At 47.6% G+C, this 20174-nt stretch overlaps 1 protein-coding gene across 1 annotated transcript; it reads right to left on the bottom strand.

Annotated features, from left to right (window-relative positions):
• Positions 1-10685: 10685 nt before the first annotated feature.
• Positions 10686-11207, bottom strand: LOC122930295 (gamma-crystallin N-like). The gene has a single exon (XM_044283556.1). The coding sequence runs from the start codon at positions 11205-11207 to the stop codon at positions 10686-10688; it is 522 nt and encodes a 173-aa protein (XP_044139491.1).
• Positions 11208-20174: the final 8967 nt, after the last annotated feature.

The following is a 20174-nucleotide window of genomic DNA, read 5'->3' as shown; positions in this document are numbered from 1 at the left end:
GGGGGAAGTTGTGCCTACATGCCGGGGAGCAACAGACGTCACGAAACCGACACTGACACAGGGGCTTTGTCGCTTTCTTTGTTTGTTTATTATTTATTTTACCCTTTAATTTTTATTTTTATTTTTTGGTGGACTTATTGTGTGGGAAAACCTCTTCTATAGGATATGAATACCCCCAAGTGCTAAACCCGCAGTTGCACAAGCTCATGTAAACTTTGGCCGGGGAACCTCCCAGCTCCAAACCTGTACACAACTAACCTAAACCAAAGGAGTTTTAAACCCAGAAATGCTACCCATGACGCTATTGCAGTACCACGGAGCTACCAGCTCGACTGGAGGGGCGGGGGACCCCGTATCTAAAAGTGCCCATAGTAATGATTCTAAGTCTGCACAAGACCTCCCACCCTCCACAGCATTAGTACTCACCAGCCGTAGGAAGGACGGCACCGTCGAAGGAGCAGTACAGGAATTCCATCCTGGTGGGCCGCTGCGGTGACCCGGCTAAGAACCCTGAATTGGTGGTCAGGCACCCGCCTCTTACAGTTTTCAATCGCAACATCAGACCAGACTCCTCAGATGCGCCTGACATTCCGTCAGAAGATGACGGTAAGCGCCACCTGGAGGATCTGGAGTGCCTACTGCGCCATGCCTCCTGACCACCTGCGAGGAGGATAAAAAACAGAGAGCTCCCTGCGCCTGTGTGACCCGTGGGGGAGGGGGGGTTGCAAAATGGGTTCCAAATGAGACCCAGAGAGCCCCAATAGTACTGAAGGGGCACTGTTCGCAGAAGCAGGAACAGCAGGAACACCCCTTCGAGGCAAGCCTATAGGCGCGGGAGCAATGCATCAGGCATGGCGAGAAAAAAGGGGGGGGGAGCGCTATAACATGCTCCAACAGAGACCCCGATCACCCCACAGTACTAGAGGGGCACTGACCACAGAAGCGGGGGGCAGTAACTCCCCTTTGAGGCAATATTTTTTTAGTGGCGACATTGTAATCTGGGATGGAGAAGGGAGGGGGGTTTAGGGATTCCAGGGGTGGGTGAAGAGCTCTCCCGGGGCCTCAGAGTAACAAACGAACTTGCCTGCCAAGCGGCGCCATGTGCAGGGGAAGGGGGCGGGGCCAGGCCCAGCCCTCCAGCTTGCAACATTAGCGCTGAAGGGGTCCTGCTTGAATTATTGACCCCTCAGTGACCCCTTCATGCTGCCCCACATTAGCGGGGGGTGGCACAATAGGCTACAGTGGAGGGGGTGGACTTCATCAGGGAGTGAGGAGCTGTCTCGCGTCCCTCCCCTCATGTCTAACAATCCTGCCTGGCATGCGCTGCCCAACACCCACGTACCAGAAGCGCTGCAGGGGAGGGGCGGAACCCCGGCACAGCGCTGCAAAACTTCCCTAGGCTGGGCCGGAAAAATGGTGCGCACCTCGCTCTAGACATGCCCGAGGAAGCAGGCAGCTGGGGAATTATAACCAAGTCGGGCGGGGGGAGGAACGGGTACGCCTATACAGGTTACAGAGGTAATGAGGTAATGAGATGGCGTTGCGCAGTGCACACTTGATTTTATCGGATACTTGGTTGTGCAGGGAAGGCACGGCTCTCTTGGAGAAGTAGTGCCGGCTGGGAACAACATACTGTGGGACAGCAAGCGACATGAGCTGTTTGAAGCTGTCTGTGTCCACCAGCCTAAATGACAGCATTTCATAGGCCAGTAGTTTAGAAATGCTGGCATTCAGGGCCAGGGATCGAGGGTGGCTAGGTGGGAATTTACGCTTTCTCTCAAATGTTTGTGAGATGGAGAGCTGAACGCTGGCGTGTGACATGGTTGAGATGCTTGGTGACGGAGGTGGTGGTGTTGGTGGTACATCCTCTGTTTGCTGGGCGGCAGGTGCCAACGTTCCTCCAGAGGCGGAGGAAGAGGCCGAGGCGGCAGCAGCAGAAGAGGCCGAGGCGGCAGCAGCAGAAGAGGCCGAGGCGGCAGCAGCAGAAGAGGGTGCAGGAGGGGCCTGAGCCCTTTCTTGGTTTTGAAGGTGCTTACTCCACTGCAGCCCGTGTCTCGCATGTACATGCCTGGTCATGCATGTTCAGAACGTTAATGCCTCGCTTCAGGCTCTGATGGCACAGTGTGCAAACCACTCGGGTCTTGTCGTCAGCACATTGGGTGAAGAAGTGCCATGCCAGGGAACTCCTTGAAGCTGCCTTTGGGGTGCTCGGTCCCAGATGGCGGCGGGCAGTAGCAGGCAGAGTCTCTTGGCGGCGGGTGTTCTGCTTTTGCCCACTGCTCCCTCTTTTGCTACGCTGTTGGCTCGGTCTCACCACTAGTGATGAGCGGGAGGTGCCATATTCGATTTCGCGATATTTCGCGAATATTCAAATGAATATTCGTGTTATATTCGTCGAAATCGAATATTCGTAATTATTCCAATTATCGCAAATAATATACGATTTTTTTTTTCGCGTATTGCGATTATTTATCTTGATAGTATAAGGCAACGTTCCTATGCTAATTGACTATGGCTAGGCTAATATGTGTATTTTACGAAATTTCGTGATTTGCTCTAACTTCGTCTCTTAGAATATTACGAATATTCTAAAAGACGAAGTTAGAGCAATATTACGAAATTTCGTAAAATACACATATAGATTGTAATTTAGCTAATATACTGCTATAATCCCTTTTTTTGCCTCTAAATTTTTTTTGCCTCTTCTGAACTTAATTATATTACTTAAAAATATTACTATAGCAGTATATTAGCTTAAATACAATCTATGTGTTTTTACGAAATTTCGTAATATTGCTCTAACTAACCTAAAAGACGAAGTTAGAGCAATATTAAGAACATTTGCAAAAGCCGAAATTGCGATGCGAGTTATATAATACGAAATAATCGCATGAAGATTTCAACTTAGCCCTGCTATATTCCATACTAGGCTAGAATATGGAATATAGCAGTGCTAAGTTGAAATCTTCATGCGATTATTTCGTATTATATTACTCGCATCGCAATTTCGGCTTTTGCAAATGTTCTTAATATTGCTCTAACTTCGTCTTTTAGAATATTACGAATATTCTAAAAGACGAAGTTAGAGCAATATTACGAAATTTCTAAAAGACGAAGTTAGAGCAATATTACGAAATTTCGTAAAATACACATAGATTGTATTTAAGCTAATATACTGCTATAGTAATATTTTTTAACAGTGTACATATTTTACAAAACTTAAGTTCAGAAGAGGCAAAAAAAAAATTAGAGGCAAAAAAAGGGATTATAGCACTATATTAGCTAAATATTCTAAAAGACGAAGTTAGAGCAATATTAAGAACATTTGCAAAAGTCGAAATTGCGATGCGAGTAATATAACACAAAATAATCGCATGAAGATTTCAACTTAGCACTGCTATATTCCATATTCTAGCCTAGTGTGGAATATAGCAGTGCTAAATTGAAATCTTCATGCGATTATTTCGTGTTATATTATTCGCATCGCAATTTGCGAAATTTCGTAAAATACACATATAGATTAGATTGTAATTTAGCTAATATGGAATATAGCAGTAAGTTGAAAACGCCACTGACTGGAGCAGCCAGGAAGCCAGGAATCCAAAGGACAGGTAAGAACAACTTTAGAGAAGTGGGAAAGAAAAAAATATAATAATAAAAAATAAAAAAACGAATATTCGATTTCGCGAATATATAGAACGATATTCTAAATATTCGCGAAATCTCGAAATTGCGATATTCGAGAAAAAAATTCGCAATTCGAATATTCGCGCTCAACACTACTCACCACTGCCTCTTCCTCCGAACTGTGAAAGCCAGTGGCACGACCTTCATTCCATGTGGGGTCTAGGACCTCATCGTCCCCTGCATCGTCTTCCACCCAGTCTTCCTCCCTGACCTCCTGTTCAGTCTGCACACTGCAGAAAGACGCAGCAGTTGGCACCTGTGTTTCGTCATCATCAGAGACGTGCTGAGGTGGTATTCCCATGTCCTCATCATCAGGAAACATAAGTGGTTGTGCGTCAGTGCATTCTATGTCTTCCACCGCTGGGGAAGGGCTAGGTGGATGCCCTTGGGAAACCCTGCCAGCGGAGTCTTCAAACAGCATAAGAGACTGCTGCATGACTTGAGGCTCAGACAGTTTCCCTGGTATGCATGGGGGTGATGTGACAGACTGATGGGCTTGGTTTTCAGGCGCCATCTGTGCGCTTTCTGCAGAAGACTGGGTGGGAGATAATGTGAACGTGCTGGATCCACTGTCGGCCACCCAATTGACTAATGCCTGTACCTGCTCAGGCCTTACCATCCTTAGAACGGCATTGGGCCCCACCAAATATCGCTGTAAATTCTGGTGGCTACTGGGACCTGAGGTAGTTGGTACACTAGGACGTGTGGCTTTGGCAGAATGGCCACGTCCTCTCCCAGCACCAGAGGGTCCACTAACACCACCACGACCATGTCCGCGTCCCTTACTAGATGTTTTCCTCATTGTTACCGTTCACCACAATAAGAAAAATATTATTTGGCCCAATGTATTGTATTCAAATTCAGGCCTTTTGTTACAGACACCTAACACTATCTGGCATCTATTTAGGTCCCGTATTACACTAATACAGGCACAGCAGTAACCACAGATTTAGCTGAATATAAATTGTAGGCCTAGTATTTAGGCGCTGGGTGACAGGTATAGGTTTACTGACAGAATTAGACTGGGATATGCACAGTAGCGTGTGTGTGAAGTTATTGAGGATGACCCTATCTGCACCTTCAATCTAATATACCCTTTTTTGGATAGATTTAAAGTAGGCCTGATACAGCAGAAACCACTAAATTAGGGAATTGCTAAGTTGGGAATTGTATTTCAACCCAGAACAAAAATCTATCCTTTACCCGACAGCAGACAGTATTACAATTGGCTGGCCACAGCTGAAACACCAGATTTAGGGTACTGCTATTTTGGCAATTGTATTTCACCCCTCAATAAAATAGCAAGCACAGCCAAGCCCCTGATGTAGGATATGGCCAAAAAATAACCAGACTATTGATGGTTAAATGCACTTGGTGGCAGCTTGTGCTGGCGCACCACAAGACACAAAATGGCCTCCGATCACCCCAGAAAAAAGTGACTGACAAACGCTCTGGGCAGCCTTAAAACAGTGAGCAATTGAATAGCAGCAGTTCAATCATCCACAGCTGCAGATCGATCTCTGAATGAAGTCTTTTGGAGGAGTTAATCACTGCCTAATCTCACCCTAACGTCGCAGCCGCAACCTCTCCCTATGCTAATCAGAGCAGAGTGACGGGTGGCGCTACGTGACTCCAGCTTAAGTAGAGGCTGGGTCACATGGTGCTCTGGCCAATCACAGCCTGGCATGGCTGTGACGGCCTCTTGGGGCAAGTAGTACGATGCTTGTTGATTGGCTGCTTTGCAGCCTTTCAAAAAGCGCCAAGAAAGCGACGAACTCCGAACCAGAACCTGAATTTTTACGAAAATGTTCGGGTTCGGGTCCGTGTCACGGACACCCCAAAATTCGCTACGAACCCGAACTATAAAGTTCGGGTTCGCTCATCCCTACTTGAGGGGTGTACTTTCTTAGATGGGTGTTTCTGTAAACGGCAGAGTCAGGGCAATAAAGATACAGTCTTGTTTGGCTGTTAACCCTTGCTTTGTTAGTGGAAATAATGGGTTAAAATGGAAAATAAGGCAAAAAAATGAAATTTTTAAATTTCATCCCCATTTGCCAATAACTCTTGTGCAACACCTAAAGGGTTAATGACGTATGTAATATCAGTTTTGAATACCTTGAGGGGTGTAGTTTCTTAGATGGGGTCATTTTTGGGTGGTTTCTATTATGTAAGCCTCGCAAAGTAACTTCAGACCTGAACTGGTCCCTAAAAATATTTTTTTTGTAAAATTCTGAAAAATGTCAAGATTTGCTTCCAAACTTCTAAGCCTTGTAACATCCCCAAAAAATAAAATATCATTCCCAAAATAATTCAAACATGAAGTAGACATATGGGGAATGTAAAGTCATCACAATTTTTGGGGGTATTACTATGTATTACAGAAGTAGAGAAACTGAAACTTTGGAATTTGCTAATTTTTCTAATTTGTGGGTAAATTAGGTATTATTTTGTGCAAAAAATAATAATTTTTTGACTTAATTTTACCAGTGTGACGAAAAAAACGATCTCAGAACGGCCTGGATAAGTCAAAGTGTTTTAAAGTTATCAGCACTTAAAGTGACAGTGGTCAGATTTTAAAAAAGTGGCCAAGTCCTTAAGGTGAAATAAGGCTGTGTCCCTATGGGGTTAAAGATTTGTGCCCAAAATTGCTGTTTTTCAAATAATTGAATATAACCCCTGTATATAAAGGGTGTATCTCATACGGCCTGACCCAGATTAGGCCTCAATTAAAGATTTGTTCCCAAAATGGCTGCATTTCAAATACCTAAATATATCCCCTGTATATAAAGGGTGTATTTCACAATGACATATGCAGCAAAGGCTGCCAAATAAACTTTTTTTGCCCTAACGGGTGTTTGTTTAATAACTGAGTATGACAGAAGTATATAACCCTGGAATTTCAAACATCTTGATGCTGCAAGGGCGCAAAAATTGTGTATCCACAGAAATGGATAGCAACAACTTTTTTCTTACCACCTTTGGAAGTACCTTGTCTTTGGCTCCTTCAAACTTTGATGATCTTCCAGAAGGAGGAATCTTTGGGCACTGACGAACCCAATGTTCGGAGTCGCCGCAGTAGAAACAGGTGCCCCGTCGACGACGTTTCTCTATACGGGTCATACAGAGCTACATTGGTTCGTCCATCTGTGCCTCCGACTTGGGTCCCACGGGAGCGGGTTAAGGTTTGGGAATACCCTGTGGAGAAAACAGATGTTCCCGCTGTCTCTCCCTGACACATCTGTCCAATCTAATGGCCAAAGTTATGGTCTCCTCTAAGGTCTTGGGACAGGGGTAGCAGACCAGCAAATCTTTGAGACTCTGAGCCAGGCCTTACCTGAATTGGCTCTTAAGGGCCGGTTCGTTCCAGCCGGAAGGTACGCACCATTTATGGAACTGTGTGCAGTAGTCCTAAACTGGCTGATCACCCTGACTGAGGCCCTTTAAATGTGACTCGGCTACGGACGCTCTGTCGGGTTCATCATACAGAACCCCCAGAGCTTGAAAAAATGCGTCAACGGATCTAAAGCACGGAGAGTCAGGAGGCAAAGGAGAATGCCCACTCCTGAGGGTCTCCCTAATTATTCCGACCCTCTGTTGGTCTGAGCCAGACAAATGAGGCCGCAAGCAAAAATATAGCTTACAGCTTTCCTTGAAAGCCAAGAAACACTTGTGGTCTCCTGAAAATCGATCCGGCAACTTGACCTGAGGCTCTGCCTGCAGAGCGGCCAGAGAAGGTATGGGTTGCGTAGGGCAAATTCCTGGGCCAGGCCTGAACAATTTGCACCAGGTTTTGTACATGGTCAGTGAGACTCTGTAAAGGGTCCATAATGATGTATGTCCTGAGATTCTGTCACGGTCACGCACACACACAAGCAGGGGGAGGATAGTGACCACTCCGCTCAACCCTCACCCCTGGCCCTGCCTACTTGCCTCGCAAGTACTTATGACAGTGGACAACTGGACGGCAGTCCCTAGCTTAAAATACCTGCTGGGAGGACAGAGAAGACGAACAACGGATAGTGAACGGACCGCATCAAAGCCAAGAGTGCGACGAAGTACAAATGGCGTAAGCAAAGAATAGTCAGGAGATGCCGGGGTTAAATACCAGGAGAGTAATTCGGTGCCACAGGAATGAGAAGGAACAGGTCAGGTCACAAGCCGAAGGTCAAGCCAACAGGTCACGTCAGGAACAAGGAGCAAGCAGGAGCGGGTCAAATCCAGATAGCGCAGGTAACTCTATAGTAGATAGCCTTGGACAATTAATCACAGGCAACCTGTGGCTGGCAGGTTGCCTGTTTATATGCTGAAGAGGAGAGGTCATGTGACGTAGCCAGCGCCACATGACCTCCCACAATGTCTGACTCCGAGCGCCGAGCGGGCAGCTTGGCGCTCAGCCCTTTATACGTTACTCTGGTGACGGGGGACGCTCGGTGCACCAGCATGACACGGCGTGCGTGTGTGCCGCCGTGTTACACCAGGGCACCGGCGGCGCAGGAGAGGAGAGGCATGTTGCCGGCGCCCTGTGACACATGGGTGTATGTACCAAAGGAATTCTGCTGTAGATACATATAATAAATCGGAGAAACACTCTGTATAGATCATAAACCACACGGCGTATTTAGCTGCCATCTGATAATCTGCTCGCAGCGGTGGGAGGACACGCTCCAGTCCAGCTAATTCAGAGAAATTCTCTACTCAAATCTTTCTTAGGGTCAGTTTACCTGCAGGCCCTCGTATATTATATTTTACAGGGTCAGCTCACCAGCAGGTGCTCGCATATAATATTTTACAGGGTTAGCTCACCAGCAGGCCCGCACCTAAAATCTTTTACAGGGACAGCTCACCTGCAGGCCCTCACCTAATTATACCTAATAGGTTATTTGCGCGCATGCTGCCTTGCTTGGATGTGGTAGCTGTAGTTGTTTCTCAGGCTCCATCTTCAGAATTGAACCATGATTCCCCCGTTACCCGTAGTCTACATGGTTTGGGCTGAAAATAACATCGAAAGTAAACAGTCCAGACATCCGAATGGATCGCAGAAACTCTCTGTATAGATCATAAACCACACGGCGTATTTAGCTGCCATCTGATAATCTGCTCGCAGCGGTGGGAGGACACGCTCCAGTCCAGCTAATTCAGAGAAATTCTCTACTGAAATTCCCCACCGATATTTTAGATTTCTTCACTCAGATTATTTCTTAGCTCTACAGTCCAGAATTTATATACCTTCAGATTTTTATTTTAAAAGTTTGTTTTATACATTTTTCAACTATTTTAAATTGCAAACTTTCGGTTAAATTGATAGGATTACACCACCTAGCGGAATAGTCAAAGGTACACGATGTGAGTGTATATATTCCGTGTTCCATCTCCTACATTACTAATCATGCTCCAACTACTAGGGAGCGTTATCCCACCTCACTGTATGTGTAATTCATAAAGACCAGTATGTCTATGTGTCTGGACAAGTCCTCTGATATGTCAACTGTTTACCTTCCGATTTTATATGTAAACATTAGATTATATTTCCAATATGTCGCTATTACGGACTTTTATCTCATAGGATAGATATGAATGATCATTTTGCAGACATAGACAATAATAAAGCTCGCATATCGCATTGAAACCGCGATGGAAGTAAAATTGCCGGATGAAACTTCTGCTGAGACATCGGACGCCAACATCTAGCACATCGCTACTATTTACAGCGCCAGGTAAGCCCGCTGAAGTGGGACGCCACCGCTGGCTGACCGACGGAACTGTAAGTAACTCCCCCAAGCGGGCATACATTACCTCAAATAGCCATTAAAGGGACATATACCACCACTGAATAAGAGCGGTGTGATTGAAGAGTGATAATAGGACTATATAATAGACCAGGCGATATAGTGTCTGTGATAAGGATACTGGGAGTATGAGCCGCACCTATTGATACTCATATGGACTGATTACACCGTTCCTGCAAGTGAGGAAATACTGTGAAGTGTCTAGGAATTGGCTGGACTGGAGCGTGTCCTCCCACCGCTGCGAGCAGGTATCAGATGGCAGCTAAATACGCCGTGTGGTTCCTGATCTATACAGAGTGTTTCTGCCACTCGTTCTACGTGTCTGCAGCAGACTTCCTTGGCACATACACCCATGTACAGGCTTTTAGGTTGTAGGCTTTAGATGTGTTATTAGATTTGTGAGTGACCCCAATAAATGTACGGTAAACTCTCTACATTGCATCCCTGGGATTTACACATGTTGGAGGGCCGGTCCGTCTATTACTATAGTAACTGTTTGTCTCCAGCAATTCTCCATTCTGACCGAAAATAAACCAGCAAAGTAAAATGGCATCCAGGATACAAAATGAAGGGGCAATCCCTCACAGCAAGCAGGGTTACTAACTGAAGTGTTGGCTCACAGACGTTTTACTCACTAATAAAAGTGACGTTTTAAATTCACTTTACACCTGGGTGACGTTAGGTTAAGAGCCTTTATGGCTTTAATATAAATGCTGTAGGTAATGCACCTTCACCCAGGCTGGGTCCTTATTGGTAACCTACACGGAAACATCTTACTTGTAGTTTTCAGATGAGATCCTGACACAGTATTACCCATGGCAATAACCCCAAGTAGATAAGAACCCACCTGTGTCCTCTGTCCCCGAATCTTATACCTTAGAAGAAACCACAAATATCTGATGCAAACAAAAGCTTTTATTCTAGTATCAGGGTCAAGAAGCAAAATCAAGAGGGACAAGTCCCAGGAATCAGGAGCCTTCAGCTTAGGTCCTCGGCATCTTCAGGGTGTCAGGTGGAGCTCAATGTCTCTCTGGTTTCTAGATAGTTGGTCCCCTTACATCACGTATAAGGTCTCAGTGATGATGTGAGGACAGGACTGATGAAATGTCTCTGGTCAGATGATGTCTGAAAGGTCCTTCTCTGGAGGCTTAGAGATGATTGCAGGTCAGGGATCAGGTAAGCAGAGGAGATAGGCAGGGATTCCATGGCTCATTATTGTTTTTCATCCTCGTAGATCAGGTAGGCCTTCAGGGATTTCACCGGACCTTCCAATGCTGTGACTGATTCATCAGTGACCTCATCTCCTTGGATGCTGACAATGCTTTTCCCATGGAGTCCTGCGCTATTATACAGAATCCAAACCCCATTGCCCACTTTGTGAGACAGGATTGGCAGTCTCACAGTTTGATATTCAGGGTCTTTAAATTCTTGATGTGATCCTTGATAGCTGGTTTGGTCAAACACAGTGATCACAGGATTCTCCAAATGTCCAGAAAGCTTCCGGAAAGATCCAATTGTTTTGATCTTTAGACCTGATCCATAGTTCCCTGCCTTGTAGACAGCGATGTCTCCACTGAAGTCCTTCTCAGAGTACACGATCCAGGTTCCACTGCTAACTTTAAGGGATCTCACTTGAGGCAGGCTGGTGACATCCTGATAATTTTGTACGTCGGTTGCATAGGTATCATAAGACCCAGTAAACATTTCTCCAGTGTACAGGACGATCTGGCTCATCTTGGCTCTTGTTCTGGTTGCTGGACAATCAGTGAAGGCTTCAGCTTGGAGTGGTTGCTGGTCCACGGGGAGTCTTGGTTTATATTGGGTGCTGGGTACCACACGCCTTCCCTGAGTCACAATTCACTGGAAGAACCTTATAATTTATAACATCACTGATAAGACGTTACACAATATGGTGGGTGGAGGTGAGGCTTCTGCCTTTCCTGTTTCCTTCAGCAGTTTGTTCTTCTCCTCACAAGTCTTTACAGCCTGGTGACCATGAGGACATGATTGTGATATCTGGCTGTATATCTGAGATCTTTCTGAGACATTTTGGTTTATTTGCCTGCGATGAATGTCTTTTATGGTTGATTTCCTCTGGTTGTCCTTTGATTCATTACATGCATCAGATCTTACAGGAAAAACAAAGATCTAGAAGGAGCAGGATTCCCACATGGAGAAATCCATTATTTTATTAGGATAATGTCCCCCCTTAGTGGCCCCCAGCATTAATAATGTCCCTCATAGTGGCCCCAAGCATTAATAATGGCCCCCATAGTAACCCCAAGCATTAATAATGTCCCCCAGCATTAATAGTGGCCTCCCTAGTGCCCCCAAGCATTAATAATGGCCCCCATAGTGTCCCCAGCATTAATAATGTTCCCCATAGTGGCCCCCAACATTAATAATGTTCCCCATAGTGGCCCCCTACATTAATAATGTCCCCCTTAGTGGCCCCCAGCATTAATAGTGTCCCTCATAGTGGCCCTAAGCATTAATAATGGCCCCCATAGTGGCCTTCAGCATGAATAATGTTCACCATAGTGGCCCCCAACATTAATAGTGCCCCCCAACAATAATAGATAACCCCATCATTAATAGTAGCACCCCTAGTGCCCCCCAGCATTAAAAATGGCCCTCCAAGTGTCCCCTCAGCGTAAAAAGTGGCTCCTAGCATTAATAGTGCCCCCCTAGTGGCCCCCAGCATTAATAATGTCCCCTCTAGTGGCTTCAAGCATTAATGTCGGTCCCCAGCATTAATAGTGGCCCCAAGCATTAATAGTGCCCCCTTAGTGGGCCCCAGCATTAATATTCTCACCCTAGTGGCCCCCAGCATTACTAGTGCCCCCATAGTGGCCCCAGCATTATTAGTGTTCACCCCTAGTGGGCCCAAACATTAATAGTTGCCACCCTAGTGGCTCCCAGCATTAATAGTGGCTGCCAACATAAATAGTGGCCCCCAGCAAAAATATCACCTCCTTAATGGACCACAGCATTAGTAATTGTCCCCCCTAGTGGCCCCCAGCATTAATAGTGTCCCCCTTAGTGGCCCCTGGCATTAAAAATGCCCCCAGGGGCCCTCAGCATTTCTAATGGCCCCCATAGTGGCCCCCAGCATTAGTAATGACCCTCATAGTGGATCCCAGCATAATAGTGGCCTCCAGAATTGATAGTGCCCCCTAGTGGCCCCTGGCATTAATAATGCCCCCCCCCCCAGTGGCACCAGCATTAATAATGTTCCCCCTAGTGGCCCCCAGCATTAATAGCGGCCCCCAGCATTAATGGCCCCCACCTTTAATATTGGCCACCCTAGTGGGGCCCAGCATTAAAAGTAACCCCCTAGTGTCCACTGATAGTGTCACTTTAGCGGCCCTTAGCATTATTAGTGCCCTCTAGGGGCCCCCAGCATTAAAAAAGGCCACCTAATCTCCCCAGCTTTAATAATATCACCCTAGTGGCACCAGCATTATTAGTTCCTCCTAGTGGCCGCCAGCATTAATAGTGGCACCCACCTTTAATAGTGGCCTCCCTAGTGGCCCCCAGCATTAATAATGACCCATCTAGTAGCCCTCAGCATTAATAGTGCCCCCCTAGTAGTGGCCTCCAGCATTAATAGTGCCAACCTAGTGGTCCCCAGAATTAATATTGCCCCCCAGCATTAATAGTGACACCCCTAGTGGCCCCCAGTATTAATAATGCCCCCTAGTGGCCCACAGCATTAATAGCAGCCACCAGCATTAATAACGCCCCTCATTGGCCCCTAGCATTAATAATGCCCCCAGTGGCCCCCAGCATTAATAGTGGGCCCACTAGTGATCCCCAACATTAAAAGCGGCCCCCAGCATTAATAGTGGCCCTCAGCATTATTACTGTGAGCCAACTACTGCTGAAAACTTTTTTTTTTTTTCTTCAGTTAGTCAATATCAATACATAATCGGCAGCCATTTTATGCAACGATAGTCACCAGCACAGGCTACCTGCAAGTCCAGAAATACAGCTTTGTGCTTACTGGGGTGAAAAAACTCTCTGATATACTGCACATCTGGGATTAGACATGCATAAGTGACTGTCACATTTAGGACAGAAATACAGCTTTGTGCTTACTGGGGTGAAAAAACCCTCTAATATACTGCACATCTGGGATTACACGTGCATAAGTGACTGTCACATTTAGAACAGAAATACGTCTTTTTGGTCACTGGGGTGAAAAAGCCTATAATATACTGCACATCTGGGATTAGACGTGCATAAGTGACTGTCACAATAATGCCACAAATACAGCTTTTTGGTCACTGGGGTGAAAAAGTCTCTGCTATACTGCACATCTGGGATTAGACGAGCATAAGTGACTGTCACATTTAGGACAGAAATATGGCTTTTTGGTTACTGGGGTGGAAAAAACCCTCTGCTATACTGCACATCTGGGATTAGACGTGCATAAATGACTGTCACATTCAGGACAGAAATATGGCTTTTTGGTTACTGAGGTGAAAAACCCTCTGATATAGTGCACATCTGGGAAAACACCTGCATAAGTCACTGTCACATTTAGGCCACAAATACCGCTGTCATATGGCTGTAGCAGCGACCAGAAAAATTGATGTTTGTTTCCCAGGCAGAAAGTGCCCTAAAACATTGCGGCTTGAACCCTAGTTGGTCGCGGAGAAGTCACGCAAGTCATCCAGCATTCAGAGATAAAATACAGCAGCGTGGGGACCATTTTTAGCCCAAGGCAGATCATCTCATCGCCAGGCCTTTTTTAGTCGAATCTATCGCCCACTGTCAGTCCCTTCGGGATCCATCCCTTATTCATCTTAATAAAGGTGAGGTAATCAACGCTTTTTTGACCGAGACGACTTCTTTTGTCAGTGACAATACCTCCTGCTGCACTGAAGGACCTTTCTGACAGGACACTTGAAGCTGGGCAGGCCAGAAGTTCTATCGCAAATTGGGATAGCTCAGGCCACAGGTCAAGCCTGCACACCCAGTAGTCAAGGGGTTCATCGCTCCTCAGAGTGTTGATATCTGCAGTTAAGGCGAGTTAGTCTGCTACCTGTCGGTCGAGTTGTTCTCTGAGGGTGGACCCCGAAGGGCTGTGGCGATGCGTAGGACTTAAAAAGCTCTGCATGTCCTCTATCAACAACACATCTGTAAAGCCTCCTGTCCTTGCCGGCGTGGTCGTGGTAGGAGGAGGATTACTTTCCCCTCTTCCCCTGTTAGATTCCCGTTGTGCTGTGACATCCCCCTTATAAGCTGTGTAAAGCATATTTTTTTGTTTGGTTTTGAACTGCTGCATCCTTTTCGTCTTCCAGTAATTCGGAAACATTTCAGGCACTTTCTGCCTATACCGGGGGTCTAGTAGCGTGGCCACCCAGTACATGTCGTTCTCCTTCAGCCTTTTTATACGAGGGTCCCTCAACAGACATGACAGCATGAAAGACCCCATTTGCACAAGGTTGGATGCCGAGCTCCTCATGTCCCGTTTCTCGTCCTCAGTGATCTCACTGAAGGTATGTTCTTCCCCCCCAGCCACGTACAACACCATTGGTACCAAATAGGTGACATTGAGCACCCTAGGATGCCTGTTGTGGTTGGTCTTCCTTCTCCTCCTCAAAGCCACATTCCTCCTCTGACTCCTCTTCCTCATACTCCTCCTCTTCCTCATACTCCTCTTGCAGCGTTGCCGCAGGTCCAGCAAGCGATGCTGATAAGGCTGTTTCTGGTTGTGGTGATGGTGACCACAACTCTTCCTCTTCACGCTCATCTACAGCCTGATCCAGCACTCTTTGCAGGGCACGCTCCAGGAAGAAAACAAATGGGATGAGGTCGCTGATGGTGCCTTCGGTGCGACTGACTAGGTTTGTCACCTCCTCAAAAGGACGCATGAGCCTACAGGCATTGCGCATGAGCGTCCAGTAACGTGGCAAAAAAATTCCCAGATCCGCAGAGGCTGTCCTAGCACCCCGGTCATACAAATACTCGTTGACGGCTTTTTCTTGTTGGAGCAGGCGGTCGAACATTAGGAATGTTGAATTCCAACATGTCGGGCTGTCGCAAATCAAGCGCCTCACTGGCATGGTGTTTCGCCGCTGGATGTCTGAAAAGTGCGCCATGGCCGCGTAGGAACGCCTGAAATGGCCACACACCTTCCTGGCCTGCTTGAGGACGTCCTGTAAGCCTGGGTACTTATGCACAAAGCGTTGTGCGATCAGATTACACACATGTGCCATGCACGGCACATGTGTCAACTTGCCCAAATTCAATGTGCCAACAAATTGCTTCCGTTGTCACACACCACTTTGCCGATCTCCAGTTTGTGCGGAGTCAGCCACTGATCCACCTGTGCGTTCAGGGCGGACAGGAGTGCTGGTCTGGTGTGGCTCTCTGCTTTCCGACAAGCCAGCTGTCAGATGCCGGGCAAGGGGGTGACTTTGTGACATTGCCTTCTTATGCTCAAACATGTCCTTGACAGACACCTGACTGTGGGCAGATGAGCAGGAACTGCTCAAAGCGAGAGTCGGAGTGGTGGGTGGTTGAGAGGGGGCAAGGAGGACAGCAGTGGTTGACGTGGCTGAAGATGCTGGACCAGGAGGAGGATAGCGGCTTTGAGTTTGTGTGCTGCTTGTACTCATGTGTTGATCCCATAGGTGTTATTGATGTGCGATCATGTGCCTTCGCAAAGCAGTTGCCACGACTCAGTTTCTTTTGGCACAGGTTGCAAATAGTGTCGCTGTTGTCAGAGGCAGACACACAAAAAAAATGCCACACTGCTGAGCTTTGCAATGACGGCATTCTGGTGGTGGCAACAGCATGCGTTGATTGGCATGCTGTCTGGCTGACCCCGGGTGCCGATACATGCTGTCTGACTGTGCCACTAGCTCCTTGCGACGACCTCCCCCTGCTTCCAACTCGTCTCCTCCTTCTCTCTGTCTCCCCTTCTGAACTTTCCCCCTCTTCTTCTTCTCTTCGAGTAGGCACCCACGTGGCATCCACGGACACATCGTCATCATCAACCACTTCACTTGTATCTGACACCTCAGCAAAGGAAGCAGCAGCGGGTACAACATCATCATCATCATCATCATCATCACACTGTACGTCCATGTGTGTAATGCTGCCTGACTGAGACATATCCCTGTTATCTACATCCCCTGGCAATAATGGTTGCGCATCACTCATTTCTTCCAACTGATGTGTACAGGGGAGCACCCAGGAATTTTGGCTAGGGGGGGTCCGAAAGGCAAAAAAATGTGGCATGTGTAGTGTGCTGTGCTAATTCAATTTTTCAAAGCCCCCTTTATATTTAAAACTGCAGGGACGGGCGCGCCGCATTTTTTTTTGGCCCCGCCCCCATTATTAAAAGCCCCTCCTACATATAATAGGCCACTCCCAACAAACACTGTACAGCTGACATTCTATAGTTGTGGCCTGTCTCTACACATCATACTGAGAGGGGGAGGCTGTCCTGGCTGCACTGCCTGCTTCACATTATACAATAGACAGCCGGCTACAGCCAGGAAGCTCCTCCGCTCTCCTCCCTCCCCCGATCCTGCTCAAGGCCTGTGGTTCCCCCCACCATCTGCCTGCTGCCCCCTTTGGCTGTCCTCACCCAGCTCTGAATCCTCCTTCTGCAAATGGCAGGGGGAGGAGCCGGAGCATCTCCTCTCCTACATAGCGCCCCCTACCTCTTACATCCAGTGATGTCACTTTTGTTGTAGACGTTCTCTTTCCTCATCTTCTCCATTCAGACCAGACCGCCATGATGATTTTTCAGCCATCTCCCGTCTCTGCAGAGATTAACAAACAGATATTAGTTTCCCACATTTCCACATCTTCTGAACCCCCTTTCCTGCCACCCCCAATACTGTGCCCGCTGTGCCCCCAATACTATACTGCTGAAACAGTCCCCCTGGAAATACTACTACCACACAGATAGTGCCCGCTGTGCCCCCAATACTATACTGCAGAAACAGTCCCCCTGGAAATACTGCTACCACACAGATAGTGCCCCAATACTGTGCCCGCTGTGCCCCCAATACTATACCGCAGAAACAGCCCCCCTGGAAATACTGCTACCACACAGATAGTGCCCCCTTCAACAATTATTGCCACACAGTGCTCTAAAAAAATAACTGCGCCCAGACACTAATAGTACAAAGATAATGTCCCCCAAAAATGATTGTACCCCCGCTTAGTACCCGCTGTTGAGCTAATGTCCCCATAATGTATGCCAGTATAAAATACCCCTATATAGTGCCCCAGTAAATGCCCTCATAGTGCTCCTCTCCCCTTCCCCATAGTGTCGCCCATAATATGCCAGTAAAAAATGCCCCTTCTAAGTGCCACCATATGCCCCAATAGTGCTCCTTTCCCCCATAGTGCCTACCATAATGTGCCAGTAAAAAAAATGCCCCCTTAGTGCCACCAGATGCAATAATGCCCCCATAATGTGCCAATAAGAATAAAGAACCCTTTAGAGCCCCCACTTCCCCTTAGTGCCCCCAAATAATGCCCTTATAGTGCCACCAGATGCCCCATAGTGCCATTCTCCCCTTTACTGCCCCCCATAGTGCCGTTCTCTCCTTTACTGCCCCCCATAGTGCCGTTCTCCCCTTTACTGCCCCCCATAGTGCCGTTCTCCCCTTTACTGCCCCCCATAGTGCCGTTCTCCCCTTTACTGCCCCCCATAGTGCCGTTCTCCGCTTTACTGCCCCCCATAGTGCCGTTCTCCCCTTTACTGCCCCCCATAGTGCCGTTCTCCCCTTTACTGCCCCCCATAGTGCCGTTCTCCCCTTTACTGCCCCCCATAGTGCCGTTCTCCCCTTTACTGCCCCCTATAGTGCCGTTCTCCCCTTTACTGCCCCCATAGTGCCGTTCTCCCCTTTACTGCCCCCCATAGTGCCGTTCTCCCCTTTACTGCCCCCCATAGTGCCGTTCTCCCCTTTACTGCCCCCCATAGTGCCGTTCTCCCCTTTACTGCCCCCATAGTGCCGTTCTCCCCTTTAGTGCCCCCATAGTGCCGTTCTCCCCTTTAGTGCCCCCATAGTGCCGTTCTCCCCTTTAGTGCCCCCATAGTGCCGTTCTCCCCTTTAGTGCCCCCATAGTGCCGTTCTCCCCTTTAGTGCCCCCATAGTGCCGTTCTCCCCTTTAGTGCCCCCATAGTGCCGTTCTCCCCTTTAGTGCCCCCATAGTGCCGTTCTCCCCTTTAGTGCCCCCATAGTGCCGTTCTCCCCTTTAGTGCCCCCATAGTGCCGTTCTCCCCTTTAGTGCCCCCATAGTGCCGTTCTCCCCTTTAGTGCCCCCATAGTGCCGTTCTCCCCTTTAGTGCCCCCATAGTGCCGTTCTCCCCTTTTATAGTGCCCCCCATAGTGCAGTTCTCCCCTTTTATAATGCCCTCCATAGTGCAGTTCTCCCCTTTTATAATGCCCCCCATAGTGCAGTTCTCCCCTTTTATAGTGCCCCCCCATAGTGCAACGGCAGGTGGGCGAGTGGTAACTTGAGAGGTGCCCGAAGCTGAGCTGGAGGAGGATGGTGCCTTAAGGTTCCTAGTGGAAGCTGTAGAAGATTGGGTGTCCTGTGTTAGCCAGTCAACTATGTCCTCAGAACTTTTCAAGTTCAGGGTACGTGGCCTCTGAACACTGGGCATTATTCTAGGGCCAAAGGGAATCACAGCACCATGACCACGACGGCCCCTGCGGGGTGGCCTGCCTCTGCTGTCATTTTTTTTTATTAGTGGTACTATGCGTGCAAGCTACTGTGACACCAGATATGAGTGGCACTGTGCACTGGCAGAAGTTGGCAGAGTAGACGCTGTAGGCCTGACACACACGCTTGCAGACAACTAACTGCTATTCAATCTATTACAGTCAAATTTCTAGTTTTTTTTTAATGAACACTACTGTGACACCAGATATGAGTGGCACTGGTGACACTGTGCCCTGGCAGGGCCTGAAACGCACACGCGTGAAGGAAACTGACTGCTATTATTTCACAGTCCAAAATGTTTTTTATTTTTTTAAATGCAAGCTACTGTGACACCAGATATGAGTGGCGCTGGTGACACTGTGCACTTGCAGGGCTGTGGGCCTGACACACACGCTGGCACGCAACTGCAATTTCATTACACAGGAAAAAAAAACAAAAAAAGCAGACTGATGTACTAGCCGTAATAAGGGCTTTTTAGGGTGCTGTCCTTACAGCAGAGATCAGATGAGTCTTTCAGGACTGTAGTGGACACAGAACACTGGCCTAGCTATCGATTTCCCTATTAAATCATCAGCAGCAGCAGCCGCACTGTCCCTCCTCTCACTGTGAATGCAGCTTCCGAATAAATCTAAGATGGCTGCTGTCCAGGAGGTGGGAGGGTCTGGGAGGGAGGGGCTGCTGCTGATTGGCTGGAATGTGTCTGCTGACTGTGAGGTACAGGGTCAAAGTTTACTCAATGATGACGAATAGGGGGCGGACCGAACATAGCATAGCCCGCCGCGGCGAACGCGAACAAGCAATATTCGCCGGCGAACTATTCGGGACATCTCTAGTGCTAACTTCCAAAGCGGATGCCTAGTCCTCTATAATATAGATATAAGCAAAAAACGGAACAGCGCCTCCTGAGACAAATCCCAGGTGCAAGCTACCCGGCAAAAATACAGCAAACAAATAAAGTAGCAGCGCACCCCTAAATGCACTAAGACTGATCGAACAGGT

This window comes from Bufo gargarizans, chromosome 1 (genome assembly GCF_014858855.1).
Source record: "Bufo gargarizans isolate SCDJY-AF-19 chromosome 1, ASM1485885v1, whole genome shotgun sequence".
Classification (NCBI taxonomy): Eukaryota; Metazoa; Chordata; class Amphibia; order Anura; family Bufonidae; genus Bufo; species Bufo gargarizans.
Note: the sequence above shows the minus strand (reverse complement) of the source record. Positions and strands in the feature narration are given on the sequence as shown.

What these genes read in the sequence shown, in the direction of transcription:
- LOC122930295 (XM_044283556.1), bottom strand. Translation starts at nt 11,207, where the DNA reads ATGAGCCAGATCGTCCTGTACACTGGAGAAATGTTTACTGGGTCTTAT.